The following is a 17,817-nucleotide window of genomic DNA, read 5'->3' on the forward strand; positions in this document are numbered from 1 at the left end:
AGACATTACATTATCTGATGAAAAGTCCATAGATTGTTCTATAGAACTGGGCATTCTATAGAATGTCTAACAGAAATTCTATAGACATTATCCTTTATCTGCTGAAAGGTCTATAGATTGTTCCATGGAATAAAATTCTATAAAATGGCAGCAGCGCTATCACCATAGCATTGATTAATCTCATTAAGTTGATTCACCAGACTTGAGCTTGTTTTTTGAACAATGCAGGATGTCTCCCTCAATTATGAAAATGTTAATTTTGTATCATTTAAAATTGTGAGGTGTCATTTCAAGGCGGACACCCAGAACTTAATTCGGCAGACTTTATTTTTAAAAGTATATTTATTCCAATAAATCAATTTATTTTTATTTTTAGAGTTTTTGAGTTATCTATAAGTAAAAAGTGTGAATATTTTCGTAACTTACTTTTTTATGTGATAAAATTAATTTTATTGGACTTCCAACATAAATTGATTTAGCAAAACTCAGTTCAAAGGTTTAAATCAGACCTAAAACGTCAGGACCCGCCCACGTACCTGCATGCAGCTGTGGAAGAACAAGCCCAGACACGTTTCTTCACGGAGCCCAATAGGAAAACACTTTACCGAACTCATGTAAGTAACAATTTATATTGTTAAAAGTCAGTATTTGCCAGGATTTAAATGTATACATTTTCAAAAGCATGGTTCAATGTTATATTTAGTTTACTACTTTTCCCGCCGTAACATTACAAACCCCCCCCCCCACCCCCCCCAAACACGATAGATAGAACTGCTCTCGTTTTGTTATAAAATAACAAAACTGTTTTAAGGCTGCAATCACAACCAAATTCATGTATAGTTGGTAATAATCGCGTTGTATCAATGTTTCTCATATCCGACACTAATAAGTGCGAATATGTTTCAAATCAACTTTTTTTTTTTTAATTATTTATTTTTCCCCTTCGCGCTTGCCGTAGTTGCAAAGCAGATTTCGCGGGCAGTTTGAGTTGGTGATGGCGGCCACAACGTCCATGTTGACTTCACTCGCTCTTTCTAAGCTGCCCAAGTCACGTCGGAGTTCATTGACGGTAACTTTGTTGGCTTAAACATCACATTTAGGTTTAGGGTCTTCTAGGCGCGATGCGAGACGTCACAAGCGGGCTAACGTTGAGCCAAACAGCAGCTTCGAGGCACGGGCGGAAATGGTGAGCTAGCAAAACTAGCCTAATTTATTATTATTATTATTATTATTATTATCATCCCTCCATTGTTTGTAACGTCAGGCTTGTGTGATCACACAGAGAAGGAGTTTGGCCCCCAGTCAGGTCGCCAAACGGAAGCAAGGGGAGGATGATCATCGAGACGAAATATAGTATATTAACCACGCGGTTCTCGAGAGAAGATGAATGGAGAAAATTGGGACAGTGATGAAGAAGTCCAAGTTCCATGGCCACTCAACAAAGCAGGAGGAAGGAAGCAGTCACAAACCAAATACGTGGCAAGAATTCTGAGATTTGGTGGTAATTAATAAACAGTTGAAAACTTTTCAATTCAATTCAGTAAAAAGTATACGTTTTACCAGAAGTACATATAAATATAGATATATTTAATATAGATATATTTAATGTACTTCTGATTTTACACCTTGAACTTTCGACTTTGTTTATGTAAAGTTAAATTTAATTAATATAATTTTTTTTCTTCCATGATTGATAGTAATTTCTCATCAGTGCAGCCCTGGTATACTGAATGTTTCAATCTGCAATGCTGAGGTGATTGTCATGATAGTACAGACTTAACCTTGACAATTTTTTAATATGGCTGTAAGCCTGTAAATAAGGGAAAGTAAGGTGAAATTTGTTTCTCGCTGAGGTGAATTTCTGAATCATCAGAACTGTAGGTATACCAAAGTAATTTAGTGATAACAATCTGCTGCTGAAATGTATGACTAACTGTACAGTTTAATTTAGCTTAATGTGGCACATATTTGTTTTTACACAGAAGACACACGTGAACTGACGCCATATTTGAAAGCCGCTCAGGATGGCAAGGATGTACCCCTTACTGGTGATTTGGAATATGGCAGAGGCAAGAGAAACAAACAGCCAAAGTCTTGGTCATCAGACAGTGAGAGCAAGGATGAAAGTGTTGAGGAGACTCTATCTGACAGACAGCAGGTACTTTTATTTCAGTGGTGTTGTCGCGATATGACCGAAATAGTGTTGAAAGCAACGTTAAACGTTAATTCACTCACTCACTATTTCAGTGGTGTTTCAACTGTGTGAGGTTTTGTAGGATTCAATCCCATACTTTTGAAGTACCTTGTCAGTTTTTCTTTATCATAAAAGTTAATCAAATCATGTTTCATTGTAGGCTTTAAAGTTATTGAATATTTTGATTCAATTCGACCAACTCAGACAGAATAATATTCAAGACAAATTGAGGTGTTGACAGACTTTCTGCATGTACTCGAAAATCTATCATTTCTGCAAACATATTTCTTCACTTCAATGGCATATAAAAGAACTGAACACGTTTTCTTGTTAATCTTGATTTTTCAGAAGAAAAAGAGGAAAGTAAGCCGTACAGCTGTGGGATATGATGCTCGGGCACAATTGAAGGCCCAACTTGCTGCTGTGAGTACATGAATAGAATAGAATAGGATTTTATTGGTTAATCAAAGCACCCTCTCGAGGCAAACAATCACAAGTGCCTAGCATTCATTTGAAATCGAGTACGTAAAAATTGCATCCCTGGCAACTGGTTTAAAACACAAGTTTATACTTTTACTTATATGAAAATAACACTACAAATACCTGATGAACAGTGCCTACTGTGTGAATGGCTTACTGCTACATGTACATGTAGCATATTCAAATTAATGTGCCTACAAGGTTGCTTATACATGTAAAACTTATATGGTGCTGTCAGGGCCGTATCCAGGACAAATTGCTTCCGGAAAACATATGAGCGCCCAAATTAATCATAATACAAATTATTTCATTTGATTTACTATTTTGACATTTTCAGCTGGGAAGAACTTCACCGAAAGATACATGTACAGAAATGGAATCCCTGAAGAAGGAAGTCCTCCAGTTGAGAGAGGAAAACAAATCCCTTCGAGATGCATTGAGGGTTGTTGAAGGTAGGTTTTCTTATTCTAGAAGTATGTTATTGTAATTATCATAGGTTGATGGAAAATATGCTTACATGTCGATGTATGAAATAACTTTCTTATTACTGTATTTTCATCTAACTTTGGCCTACGGGTATTGTCGTCATGTACGGCTGTCCATCCGTCACCGCAATATTTACAGAATCGTTTCATGTACGGAAACCAAACTTGTTACATCTATTTATCTTAGTGTAACAAGAAGCCTATCGAAAATGAGTCGTCTCGGACAATATTTTCCAGAGTTATGCCCCTTTTTTCCAATAAAAATCCATTTATGATTTGGGATAATTTCAGAACTGTTGCATATACAACATCCTAAGTTGTGATGTCCTCCCCTCTAAATAAGGGGAGGACATATGGTACTTGTTTGTTTGTCTGTCTGTCCGTCCGTTTTTGTGTGTTTCTCTTATATTAGCAAGAGTTACGTCCCTTCCTTCTTGATATTTTGTCTCAGCTGGATATCTGATTAATACTTGACCGACAAATATTAAATCTTCGCGTGGTCAGGATGAATTAATATATATGGTTATATATATTTTTCATCTTTGATTGCTTCCTTACCATGTTTCCCTTGACTTGAACAAGATTCCTATCAAAATACCCTTACATTATGATAGCTGGGGTTAGAGCCGAGCGGTTTGGATATCGCCAGCTTCATGTTATTAATGTATTTTTTTTTTATTGTGTCTGCATCACAATGTACTTTTTTCTATTAAAGGACTTCCTGGCCTGCTAATGAAGATGGACGACTTATCACGTCAGGCAACAATACTATCAGCTCGACGTCCTGCTGTCGCTCTGCCAGAGAGGAGCTGGCCAACAGCAGCTTGACAGGAAAAAAATCCAATGCTTTTAAGGATAAGCATGAGAAACCAAAACTGGATGACAAGAAAGTGTCTGCTATTATTGGTGAGTATAAGTTAAATCAATCTGATTAAAACCATATCCACATCAGGGAAGTGGATCTGACCCTTTTCCTATCTCCAAGTCGTTCCGTGATCGTTTGGCATGAAGTATAGATATCCATAGCTTCCAGTCTGCTTGGTCCATGAATTGACTGCGAGATGTTCGTTTTGACAGATTTATAGGCATGGGTGGTCACATTAGCTTTGATCTCGTCGGAAACCAACATCAAGTGACAAAGCAAAAACCGCAGCGCACGGATATCTACACCTTTTTCTCGTTTGATATCTTATATCGGCATTCTCCGCCTTACTATTTAACAACTAGCGTCGGGAATTTCTGTGAGTTCTGCTGCAAGTTGAGAAGTGAACGACTTTTAGATAGGGAATGTGTCAGATCCCCTTCCCGATGTGGATATGGTTTCAATCAGATTGAAGTTAAATATTTTTATTAGAATTCTATTAATGCACTTTCGTGATTGTTCGAACGCCATTGGGGACACCCATCAAGTACACAACAAGATTCACAAGAAAGTGAAATCCTGAAAATAATTTGAAAAATATTTCACACACTGAATGGATTTTCTATATAGCTAATGAATAGTGTACATGCACTGTCAGAATTTGATACAGATTTGTTGCAGTTCGTAAAGCCTGGCATGATTGCACCACATATGATTTTGTGTGCGTCAAGCAGTGCAAGTGCCTTACAGCATAGAAACGCGTGATATGCAATGTATGCAGTGTGTTGACTATCCATTGCATTGATTAAATGATAGACATCACTCTCTTTATCGAGCTGAAAAATGCCATAGTGTAACTCATTGCATGACAGCTAGTGTCTTGGTGTCTGCAGACACTAATTCTGGTATATTTTATTGATCTTTCAGATTTTGTGAAGAAGCTCCATCCCTCAAGTGAAGCAAATGTGATAAAGAAAATCATTGGAGTGAAACTGAACATTGCGCAGAAAATGGGAAAAAAAGAAGGCCTCAGAAACAAATTCTGCTGGACGTCTAGCCGTCTCTAACAGTCGGGGAAGCGCGGTGATCATGTTGATTTATGCTGCTGACATTTATTTATTACGTCAAGATTTGAGTTACATGTATATAATAAATACAAGTCAACATTCATTCAACTGCAATATTTGTCTTTCTCCATTGCCAGTGTTAGACCACAGATTTTGTAGAATGCCTGCCCAATCATTTCTACATCATTCTGAACCGTATTCCACAGAAAGCCATTCCATAGGAGCCTGTTCTATAGAACTACTTTTTAGAACTTTCTTCTATAGCACTATTCTTTAGAGGAGATCTATAGAACCATTCTTTAGAACCCTGTTCTATAGAACCATTCTTTAGAACCCTGTTCTATAGAACCATTCTTTAGAACCCTGTTCTATAGAACCATTCTTTAGAACCCTGTTCTATAGAACCATTCTTTAGAACCATGTTCTATAGAACCATTCTTTAGAATCCTGTTCTATAGAACTTCGGTCCTAAAGTTCATTAGAAATTCTATAGAACTTCGGTCCTAAAGTTCATTAGAAATTCTATAGAGATATTCTTTAGAAATTCTATAGAACATTTTTTGCAGGGTAGTAGGACAAAACGATGTTCACCAAATAGTTTCATCAGTGAAGCATACACACAAACATATTAAACAGTGGGCTTTCTAACAACTGGGAAGGTTTGTGTCATCTTTGTCCTCAAACAAAAAAACATACTAAAACAAAAAATATTTTTCCCCCATCTTTTTCCATTTTCAATCCTTTTTCAAAAATGCTGCAGGGAGCCACTAGGGCGGCACTAAAGAGCCGCATGCGGCGGCTCGAGAGCCGCGGGTTGCTGACCCCCGGGCTAGTGGTACACATACCACAGTTTGAGAATCCTTGCCTTCATTTTCTATTGACGCTGTCTTTATGTTGATTTGTTTGAGATTTTAAAACCTCATTTAGCTCCAAGGGAGCGAAAGATGATTAATGATTAATTAACAGGTTCAGTGTGATTCACTACTATCCCAGCAAACTACCGTATTTTTCGGACTATAAATCGTAGTTTTTTTCATAGTTTGGCCGGGGGTGCGACTTATACTCAGGAGCGACTTATGTGTGAAATTATTAACACATTACCGTAAAATATCAAATAATATTATTTAGCTCATTCACGTAAGAGACTAGACGTATAAGATTTCATGGGATTTAGCGATTAGGAGTGACAGATTGTTTTATAGCATGTTCTATATGTTATAGTTATTTGAATGACTCTTACCATAATATGTTACGTTAACATACCAGGCACGTTCTCAGTTGGTTATTTATGCCTCATATAATGTACACTTATTCAGCCTGTTGTTCACTATTCTTTATTTATTTTAAATTGCCTTTCAAATGTCTATTCTTGTTGTTGGGTTTTATCAAATACATTTCCCCAAAAAATGCGACTTATACTCCAGTGCGACTTATATATGTTTTTTTCCGTCTTTATTATGCATTTTCGGCCGGTGCGACTTATACTCCGGAGAGACTTATACTCAGAAAAATACGGTAGTTAGATTGACACCTCTTTGACCACAATTGAGTAATTTCAAAAAAAATAATAAAAATACAGTATATTTTCTGCTGGATCTACTCTCTATTTTATGCTGGAGTGACAGTAAGGCTGCAGCTAACGATTATTTTTTTTATCGATTAATCTATAGATTATTTTTTTCGATTAATCGGTTAATCTATAGATTATTTTTTTCGATTAATCTATAGATTATTTTTCCTTTTACCGATTATTTTTTTTATTTAAAATGATGAAAAAATACATTTAGGCCAGTTTTTTCAAAAGGCATGGCTTTTATTTACAAAAAAAAAGTATGGCCACTCAGTCAACATTGACAACAACATGACAAAATATTCTGCAACAATGTAAACATTTAAAACTTTTAACATTTAACAAAATTAAAAGTAGCTTATTTGCTTTTTAATGTGCAAATATAAAAGTAAACATCCAGTGCAAATCTTAATATTCTGCAATAGTGTAAGCATTTCAAAAGTAAAAGTATTGCTTATTTTGCTTTAAAATGTGCAAAAATAAAGATAAACATCCAATACAAAAAAGTGCGTATTTCCTTGAATTGCCGCCGGGTATATAGTATTCGCATGTCTCGAATTTCTGCCGGGTCAAACTCGTTTGGCAAAATAATTAGCGCATGCTTAGCATTACCGCCGGCTCAGGATTAACGCCGGGTCTAACTCGTTTCGCAAAATATTATTTTTATTAGCGCATGTCTAGAATTTCCGCTGGGTTAAACTCGTCACGTCACGAGTCATCATTTTCAAAATGGAGGAGGCTGATTTCAATCATTTGAAATCGCCTAAAGGGCAGAGAAGATTAAGGGCTATTCAGTAGGATTTAAGGTCCAAGCTATTGAATATGCTAAAAAGAACAGTAAGCAGCTATGTTTTATTAATATACCGTAGCTGCGTGTGTCAAATATGAGTCATTAAATGACTCCCGCCTCCTGCTGGTAGAGGGCGCTAGTGATCCTTCTTGCTACTACCGGTACTGCAGAAGACCGGTGCTGCAGAAGAAGACAACAAGCCACAAGAGTGCGCAGCGATCGTTTGCTTGCACTTTTAACATGGAGGATTACATATCTAAAATAAAACAGTTTTCTAAACTGGACTTTCAATCGAAGCAGGAGGTAATACTTAAAGGAATATCTCCATCGAGACAGAGAGACTTTTAAAACTGAAGAAAGATAAGGAAGACTTCTATAAACAAGTTATCGATGCTTTTGATCAGAATACTCATTTATAAGTAAAGGTAAGACCATAATAAAGTTTTTTTTTATTAAATGTGCTTTTCATGATGGTATCCTTACATCACTCAAATATATAAGCGCAGGCCTAAATTTACCCCACGCCTTTTGGTAAGCGCAGGAGTGAGAAGAGGTTTTAAATTAATTAGCGCCCGGAGGCTATTCAAGGAAATAAGGTATGTGACGCGTCGACGCACAAAAACGGTGTCGACGTATTTACGTAATCGATGACGTCGACTACGTCGACGCGTCGTTTCAGCCTTAAGTGACAGATTGTTATGTTATAGTTCAGGGGTGCTCACACTTTTTCTGCAGGCGAGCTACTTTTCAATTGATCAAGTCGTGGGGTTCTACCTCATTCATATATATAATTTGTATTTACTTATTTATTAAATATATGTTTTTGTTAACAAGTTAAAGGTGTTTAATGATAATACAAGCATGTTTAACACATATAGTTAATATTGTTAACAAGTTAAAGGTGTTTAATGATAATACAAGCATGTTTAACACATATAGTTAATATTGTTAACAAGTTAAAGGTGTTTAATGATAATACAAGCATGTTAAACACATATAGTTAATATTGTTAACAAGTTAAAGGTGTTTAATGATAATACAAGCATGTTTAACACATATAGTTAATATTGTTAACAAGTTAAAGGTGTTTAAAGATAATACAAGCATGTTTAACACATATAGTTAATATTGTTAATAAGTTAAAGGTGTTTAAAAATAATACAAGCATGTTTAACACATATAGATTCCTTTCTTTCATGAAGACAAGAATATAAGTTGGTGTATTACCTGATTCTGATGACTTGCATTGATAGGAATCAGACAGTGGTGTTGATAACGTCCGCATTTTCGAATGGAGGAGAAAAAAAGTCCTCCTTTCTGTCCAATACCACATGAAAGTGGTTGGTTTTTGGCATCTTATTTGTCCAGCTTCCTTACTCCTTTGTATACACTTTACAAGAAATACATTGTCGGCAAACTCCGTAGCTTGCTAGCTTGTGCACGCCAGCTTTCTGAGACTCTTATTTTGGTAGCGCAACTGTGCAGTCGGTCTTTGGAGTTTTGACGACAGGTACGGCGCCAGTCTGTTGAAATAAAGTGTTTCTCGCCTTCCAGTCGGTAATTTTAAAGCGCCATCTCAGAAGACCCTCGGGTGCCGTGAATGTCAATCAAGTGACGAAAGTGACGTCATAGTGAAGATTTATGTTCGCTCATTTTTAGGACTATTTTTTTAATGCCTGGCTGGTGATTGACTGACACACCCTCCGAGATCGACCGGTAGCTCGCGATCGACGTAATGAGCACCCCTGTTATAGTTATTTGAATGACTCTTACCATAATATTTTACGTTAACATACCAGGCACGTTCTCAGTTGGTTATTTATGCCTCATATAACGTACACTTATTCAGCCTGTTGTTCACTATTCTTTATTTATTTTAAATTGCCTTTCAAATGTCTATTCTTGGTGTTGGGTTTTATCAAATAAATTTCCCCCCAAAAAATGCGACTTATATATGTTTTTTTCCGTCTTTATTATGCATTTTCGGCAGGTGCGACTTATACTCCGGAGCGACTTATACTCAGAAAAATACGGTAGTTAGATTGACACCTCTTTGACCACAACGGAGTAATTTCAAAGCTTTTTTCGTTATCTTGTTAGCGTTTTCAGGTGCAAGGAATGATTAAACCAGCATGATTGTGTGGGACAGCAGGAAGCAAGTGTGACACAAATGGTTATTTTTAGACATTAGAGTCCAGGGAGAGACCTAACCATCCAGAAAATATCGCCCCATAAACCTGAAAAGCCTTTAAATAGCTCATAAAACGACCTTTTTAGTCAACACGTTTACCGGTAAATGTATTGATTTCGAGAAATAATCCACAACATTTCTAATTGTCTTGATTTTTTAACCCCTTGTAATGTCGTCTCAGTTGATTAAAATGTTCACATTCTTCTCCACATTAGGAAAAACGATGTGTTTGTACAAGTGTGGTTATTCCCTCCTATCATCGCACCATTGCATCATTCATGTTCACATTTCTGCCCGGCAGCATCTCGCTCCAGCCTCTTCCTCTCCCTCCTGCATCTCTTTCCCCTCCCCCATCACGTTCTACTCCAGCACTGCACACACTCACGCTGTGAATGGGTGTGGTGATGACACTCGCAGCCCCCGTGCATTGTGGGTATCGTCAGGGTCTCCCTGCATTGCCGTAACGTGCATCAAACAGGCGGTAGCCGTGGAAAACACTCAAGTTTAGTGGCGGCCGAGAGCAGGACACGTTGATGGAGGCTGTAAATTTGTTAAGATAACAGGAGGAGGGGTGTGCAGAGAGATAAGGATGCTGGGGGATGAGCTCACGACTCGTCCTTGAGGCACCTGCGCTGCCTCGTGCTGCCCTCTGCAGGCTTTGCAGGGACTAGCAGTCTGATGCAGTGACGCCATTACTCCTATTACACAGACAGGCAATCTCTGCAAATAATGCTGGCTGTCTACTCCATACAGTGTTGCATCTTTACATTGCATCACATTGAGAGACGATTGTCTCATTTGTCAACACGAGGATCCAAAATAGTGCTAACTACTGCAGTTTTTACTACAAACTACAATCACAAGTGCAAAATTCCCCCTAAATTGCTGCCGTTTGCGTCTATAAAAAATAAAATGTATACATGCACAGTAAAATTAACTGTAAATTTTTTTTTATTTTTTTTTTACTAAACAAAGTGTCCTGGACATTGATCTGTAAAAATAGAATTTATAGTCTGTCCCTGTCTAAAATGTGACTTTACTGTCAAATATAAAAATGTTAATCCTTCAAAAATGTTATATTTTTTTTACTTATTTATGTTACTCCTTATCCCAACTACCGTATTTTTCAGAGTATAAGTCGCTCCGGAGTATAAGTCGCACCGGCCGAAAATGCATTATAAAGAAGGAAAAAAAACATATATAAGTCGCATTTTTTGGGGAAATGTATTTGATAAAACCCAACACCAAGAATAGACATTTGAAAGGCAATTTAAAATAAATAAAGAATAGTGAACAACAGGCTGAATAAGTGTACGTTATATGACGCTTAAATGACCAATTGAGAACGTGCCTGGTATGTTAACGTAACATATTATGGTAAGAGTCATTCAAATAACTATAACATATAGAACATGCTATACGTTTACCAAACAATCTGTCACTCCTAATCGCTAAATCCCATGAAATCTTATACGTCTAGTCTCTTACGTGAATGAGCTAAATAATATTATTTGATATTTTACGGTAATGTGTTAATAATTTCACACATAAGTCGCCCCTGAGTATAAGTCGCACCCCCAGCCAAACTATGAAAAAAACTGCGACTTACAGTCTGAAAAATAGGGTATATGTTAAGTTTTTTTTTGTTTGTTTTTAAGTGTTCAAATTTACCCTTTAGTGGTATCCATGTTCTCAGTCCTGTGACCCTAACACATCACACCCTATTTGGAGTACTACAAGTCACATGGTCCACAGTAAGTTGTATCATTCAGACCTTCTGCAGGACCTAATGCAGTGGTTCTTAACCTTGTTGGAGGTACCGAACCCCACCAGTTTCATATGCGCATTCACCGAACCCTTCTTTAGTGAAAAATAAAATGTTTTTTTTTTTCAAATTCAAGACAAAGTTATATGTTTTTGGTAAGACTTTAGTATGGGGAACATATTCTAAGTAACAAAGACTTAATTTAGAGTTTTTTGGACACTAGGGGAACATATTCTAAGTAACAAAGACTTAATTTAGAGTTATTTGGTTAGGGTTAGAGGGTTAGGGTTATAATAAGGCCATGCCGAATAAGGCATTGATAAGTACTTAATAATGACTAGTTAATAGCCAATATGTTACTAATTTGCATGTTAATAAGCAACTAATTAATGGTGAATATGTTCCCCATACTAAAGTGTTACCATGTTTTATTACTGGTGCACAAAATGAACCGTGCATAAACATCACCTTGTTCAAACAACAAAACCAACACAGTGCATAAACTCACAACAAATTACTTACCTGCAAATCAGTGTGACTTCTGCTGTTGCCGTATCCGTAATACGCCGATAGGGAGAAGTTTTTATTTACACGATGAGTCGGGTGTGTCTTCACCTCCGCCGAACCCCTGAGCCCGACTCACCGAACCCCTAGGGTTCGATCGAACCCAGGTTAAGAACCACTGACCTAAAGTCATTTATTTTTCAACTTGATTGAAGATTCACTCTGCAAATATTGCAAATTACCCTGTTGTTTTCTTTTCTCGTGAATAATTCTAACGTGTGATGAAGTGCAGGTAAAAACAAGGCATGTGCCACTCGATCGGACTTCGATCAGTATTTTCGTGGCTGTTGCCGATTAATGCATTTTATTGCCGGTCACAAACACCGATCCCCCACTGGCTGACACTGTATCTATTTTTAGTCCCCCGGCTGACAAGCCGCTAGCATCTAATTACTGTGTCTTCATACACTGTGTAGATCTGCTCTAAGCTAATATTACCTCCATTACGACAAATAAAATGCATTTCCTTGTATCATTAATATCATTATCACGTAACATTATCACTGGAAGTTGCGGCTGAACATGTTGCACAGAAAGGAAGAGAATGAGGAACTAGTTTAAGTACAGTATTGTGTTAATATTGTTAAACTGTCAATAGCACTGACATTAATACATAGAGAAATTTACAGTTAATACATGTGATTGGTAACGATATTGGTGTCAGACGATCTCACTCATGAATGATCGGAATCGGTAGCATGAAGGTAAGCCCACAAAAAAGCAGCAAGCTATGCAGCATGTTTAGGTACAAAGCAAAATTGATCCATAAGAAGGCTCCTGATTGGCAACCAGGAAACAGGCGAGGAAAATAACGCTAGGGCCAGAGGGGAAGTGGTGACAAACAGGAAGTGGAAAAAATAAGAGCGCTAGACAGAAAATAATGCAAAATACAGAAAACTAAAATTAGAGTACAAGCTGTAATGTGAAATCATGACGACTTCATGATAAAGTAATTTTAAGAAGACTTAGACTTAGACAAACTTTATTGATTCACAAGGTAAATTGTTCCACACAGTAGCTCAGTTACTTACAAAAGATGGAAAGGTAAGGATGGAAAGGATGGGCGAAAACAAAAGGTATAAAGTAGACTAAAAATTTACCAAAGTAGCAATATAAAATGTAACATATATGTAATATTGACATATTATATATACAGTATATAATATATACTGATATAATATATTATTATATTATATTTTATATAATACATACAATATATAACAAATCCCAATTACCATGTACAATATTACAGTATATGTAACAGCTGCAGCAAAAAAAGGGCAGCATAAAATAGAGAGTAGATCCAGCAGAAAATATACTGTATTTTTCTGAGTATAAGTCGCTCCGGAGTATAAGTCGCACCGGCCGAAAATGCATAATAAAGACGGAAAAAAAACATATATAAGTCGCACTGGAGTATAAGTCGCATTTTTTGGGGAAATTTATTTGATAAAACCCAACACCAAGAATAGACATTTGAAAGGCAATTTAAAATAAATAAAGAATAGTGAACAACGCATATGAGGCATAAATAACCAACTGAGAACGTGCCTGGTATGTTAACGTAACATATTATGGTAAGAGTCATTCAAATAACTATAACATATAGAACATGCTATACGTTTACCAAACAATCTGTCACTCCTAATCGCTAAATCCCATGAAATCTTATACGTCTAGTCTCTTACGTGAATGAGCTAAATAATATTATTTGATATTTTACGGTAATGTGTTAATAATTTCACACATAAGTCGCTCCTGAGTATAAGTCGCACCCCCGGCCAAACTATGAAAAAAACTGCGACTTATAGTCTAAAAAATACGGTACATTATAAACAAAGAGAGGTAGCTAACACAGAAGCGGTCAGATAATAGACAGATATCATCTATTGCTGTATGGCGAGTGATTATACAGCTGGATGGAGTGCGGAATGTCGGACAGGTCACAAATACTATTTTATTGTTTTCAGGGCAGCTTGAATGAATATTTTGAATTGTAACAAATCAAAGAGCAGGATACTTCTTTAAAAAAATGTGTTTGTGGAATGGCAATTTCCCACGACCCTGAGAGGGACAAGCGGTAGAAAATGGATGCATGGAATGTGCCATTGAGGTCATGTATTGACAACGCTGCTGCATCATTACTTTTCTGCAAAGCTCACATTGGTTCTTAAATAGTGGTTAGAATGTCCGCCCTGAGATCGGTAGGTCGTGAGTTCAAACCCTGGCCAAGTCATACCAAAGACTATAAAAATGGGACCCATTACCTCCCTGCTTGGCACTCAGCATCAAGGGTTGGAATTGGGGGTTAAATCACCAAAATGGGTCGCAGGGGGTGGAACAAGAGGACGGGTCAAATGCAGAGAGTAATTTCACCACACCTAGTGTGTGTGTGACTATCAGTGGTACTTTAACTTGAACATTTAATGGCACACCCGTCCCAAACAAGATATGTTCTTTGAACTTTGAGTCACAGTACTGCCATCTGAAGTAATTCAGGAAAAATCGCAGCACATAAAAGCAGTCTCGTGAGAAGAGGTGAGTTGTAACGCGCTACATTTACTTCGTTACATCTACTTGAGTAACTTTTGGGATAAATTGTACTTCTAAGAGTAGTTTTAATGCAACATACTTATCGAGATTTTTATAGAGAAGAAACGCTACTTTTACTTCGCTCCATTTATCTACATTCAGCTCGCTACTCGCTACTGATTTTTATCGATCTGTTAATGCACGCTTTGTTTGTTTTGGCTTGTCAGACAGACCTTCAAAGTAAGACCAATCGCATGCCTGCGTTTCACCAATAAAATACAGTCACTGGTGACGTTTGACTCCGTTTCACCAATCAAATGCAGTCACTGGTGAGGTTTGACTCCGTTTCACCAATCAAATGCAGTCACTGGTGAGGTTTGACTCCGTTTCACCAATCAAACAGAGCCAGGCGGCCACATGATTAAATGCACATAAAGTTTCAGTGGCAAACTACAACAAGCTTAAGCTTACATGAACTCAACGTCAAATTTGAGGAAGCATATCCCGGTAAGTAACGTTAGTAGATATTTTGGCTGTCACCGTAGGCTGATGTTAGCTTCCCTGCTATGAATCACTGTCAAATGTACATCGTGTGGGGACATTTATTAACGCACTACAGCCTCATCGAGAGACAGACAAAGACACACACACACACACATGCATAGAAACACCAATCAGAAGTGCACAGTGTGTTCCCAGGTGCAGCCCACACCTATCAGTTTATGGTTTGCGTAAAGGCTAACTTGTTATTTTCCTTTGTAATCTCTGCCTACTGAGCCTATGGTGCTGTTAAGTTATTGTGGCTCAATTTGCCTTATTTTTATGTTACTGTATTATTATTTAATATATATCATTGTTTTAGTTGCTTAAGAGATATTCTTGGCTCTGAATTTGCTCATTGCTATTTTTATGTTTTTATGCATTATTTGTTGCCGTCATCATTAAACGAACAGGTTACTCATCAGTTACTCAGTACTTGAGTAGTTTTTTCACAACATACTTTTTACTTTTACTCAAGTAAATATTTGGGTGGCTACTCCTTACTTTTACTTGAGTAATACATCTCTAAAGTAACAGTACTCTTACTTGAGTACAATTTCTGGCTACTCTACCCACCTCTGCTCGTGAGTCTCATCAGTCCAGAATAAATGTGTTGTCATGTCAAAACTGTTAAGTTCTTAACTTGGCACTGATGTAAAGTTATATTTTCTGTTCATGCTCTGTTTGTAATTGAAGGGGATTGTTCCTCACGCATGTCATGTTTGTTCACCACACAGGAGAGCCAAGACTACGAGCCAGAAGCATAGAATCACCAGTGCGAGCCACCATTCAACCAGCAGCACAATAATATTTCTAATAATAAAAAGGACAAACGTTATTCCAATTATTCTCCTGTTGCAAAACAAAAACATTACAACAAAAAAGAAAATCCCCACCGAAAAACATGTTCTTCCTTCGAGACAAATCTTTTATGATTATATATTGTAAATGTTCTCAATGTAGTGTGTTGGATGTCGGTATTTATTGAGCCGTAGGGTTGTCCTCACTGTCTCATTTCCTTGACTCCCTCCCAATGAAATGAGACCAGACGCAGGGCTTGTGAAAGTGTACTTTGTGTGTGTCTGTATTTAGAAACGTGCAATAGATGTTCATCAACTTCCAATGAGACATTGGGAGCAGAAAAAAAGTAAAAAGTCCAAGTTGCAAGCAGATATTAATACACTAATATCCTCTTTTAAATGTTGACAATGCCTGTTTGTGGGGTTCTTTTTTTTGTTATTTTTACAATTTCTTTTTGGAAATGATTTGAATGTTTTTGAAGTAAGAGGTTGTTTTTTTTTTTTACTTTGTATCTTTCTAGTTGCTTGTGAAAATCACTTCAGTGACCTATCTGTTGGACATGGGCAGTATACATGTTTTTTGTGTGAGCGTGTTTGTGTGTACTGACAATTTGAACAGCATAAAGTCAATATATTATGTCTTGAAATCATAATGGTTGTCATATCAAAAAAATGTGCTTTAAATTGCAGGACTTGTCAATAAAACGGTTTATGTGTTAAGCCAGACATGCAAATCTTCTGTAAATAAAAGTTACAAAAGAAAATGTTGCTGTTTATTTCGGTGCTGTCAAATGATTATTTTCAAATCGGATTTATTTTGAATTTGGATTTCAGGCATCATTTGAATTGATAAAAAAAAGAGTCCAATATTTGGACACATGCTATTTTATTGTCAGACTATCACATACTTGCCAACCTTGAGACCTCCGATTTCGGGAGGTGGGGGGGGCGTGGTTAAGAGGGGAGGAGTATATTTACAGCTAGAATTCACCAAGTCAAGTATTTCATATATATATATATATAAGAAATACTTGACTTTCAGTGAATTCTAGCTATAAATATATATTAATTTTTTATATATATATATATATATATATATATATATACAAATATAAATACAAGAAATACTTGAATTTCAGTGTTCATTTATTTACACATATACTTGTTGAGTTAAGGGTTGAATTGTCCATCCTTGTTCTATTCTCTGTCACTATTTTTCTAACCATGCTGAACACCCTCTTTGATGATGCATTGCTGTGTGGCACGCACAAAAGTGCTTTCATCAAATGCACTAGATGGCAGTATTGTCCTGTTTAAGAGTGTCACAACATTGCTGTTTACGGCAGACGAACTGCTTTACGGTAGACGAAAACGTGACTGCTGTTGTTGTGTGTTTTTGCCACGCTGGGAGGACATTAATAAAACTGCCTAACAATAAACCCACATAAGAAACCAAGAACTCGCCCTCCATCATTCTACAGTTATAACGTGATTGGGCAGGCACGCCGTTTATATTGTGGGACACAGGCCCGCCTGAATTTCGGGAGATAATTTGTCCCCGGAGGTTTTCGGGAGAGGCGCTGAACTTCGGGAGTCTCCCGGAAAATCCGGGAGGGTTGGCAAGTATGGACTATCATACTGGAACATGTTTTAAATGTATTACTTGAATGTACTACAATTATTTGCTCTACACGTGGTAACATTTGTTTTATCTAAAGTACCAGTGGGGTTTATTTTGAAGTGAAATTTACCAGCGATGACAACAGTCACTCATTTTGGTATATGGTCAAAATAAATTGTGTGATTACTTTTATAAAGTGTTATTTTTGTGTGATTAATCCCATGTGTTAACTCCTTATGTTTGACAGACCTAGTTTATGTGTAAACATGTCATGGGAACACTTTAGTATGGGGAACATATTCACCAATAATTAGTTGCATGCAAATTAGTAACATATTGGCTCTTAATTAGTCATT

General features: G+C 36.9%; 1 protein-coding gene across 1 annotated transcript in view; it reads left to right on the forward strand.

The window, feature by feature from the left end:
• sncb (synuclein, beta) overlaps positions 1-16,755 on the forward strand; it is a 51,735-nt gene extending 34,980 nt beyond the window's left edge. The window contains exon 6 of the mRNA XM_061927805.2: positions 15,778-16,755. Within this exon, the coding sequence (XP_061783789.1) occupies positions 15,778-15,807 (30 nt within the window). The 3' untranslated portion in view covers positions 15,808-16,755. The remainder of the gene's footprint in view (positions 1-15,777) is intronic.
• Positions 16,756-17,817: the final 1,062 nt, after the last annotated feature.

This window comes from Nerophis lumbriciformis, linkage group LG35, assembly GCF_033978685.3.
Source record: "Nerophis lumbriciformis linkage group LG35, RoL_Nlum_v2.1, whole genome shotgun sequence".
Classification (NCBI taxonomy): domain Eukaryota; kingdom Metazoa; phylum Chordata; class Actinopteri; order Syngnathiformes; family Syngnathidae; genus Nerophis; species Nerophis lumbriciformis.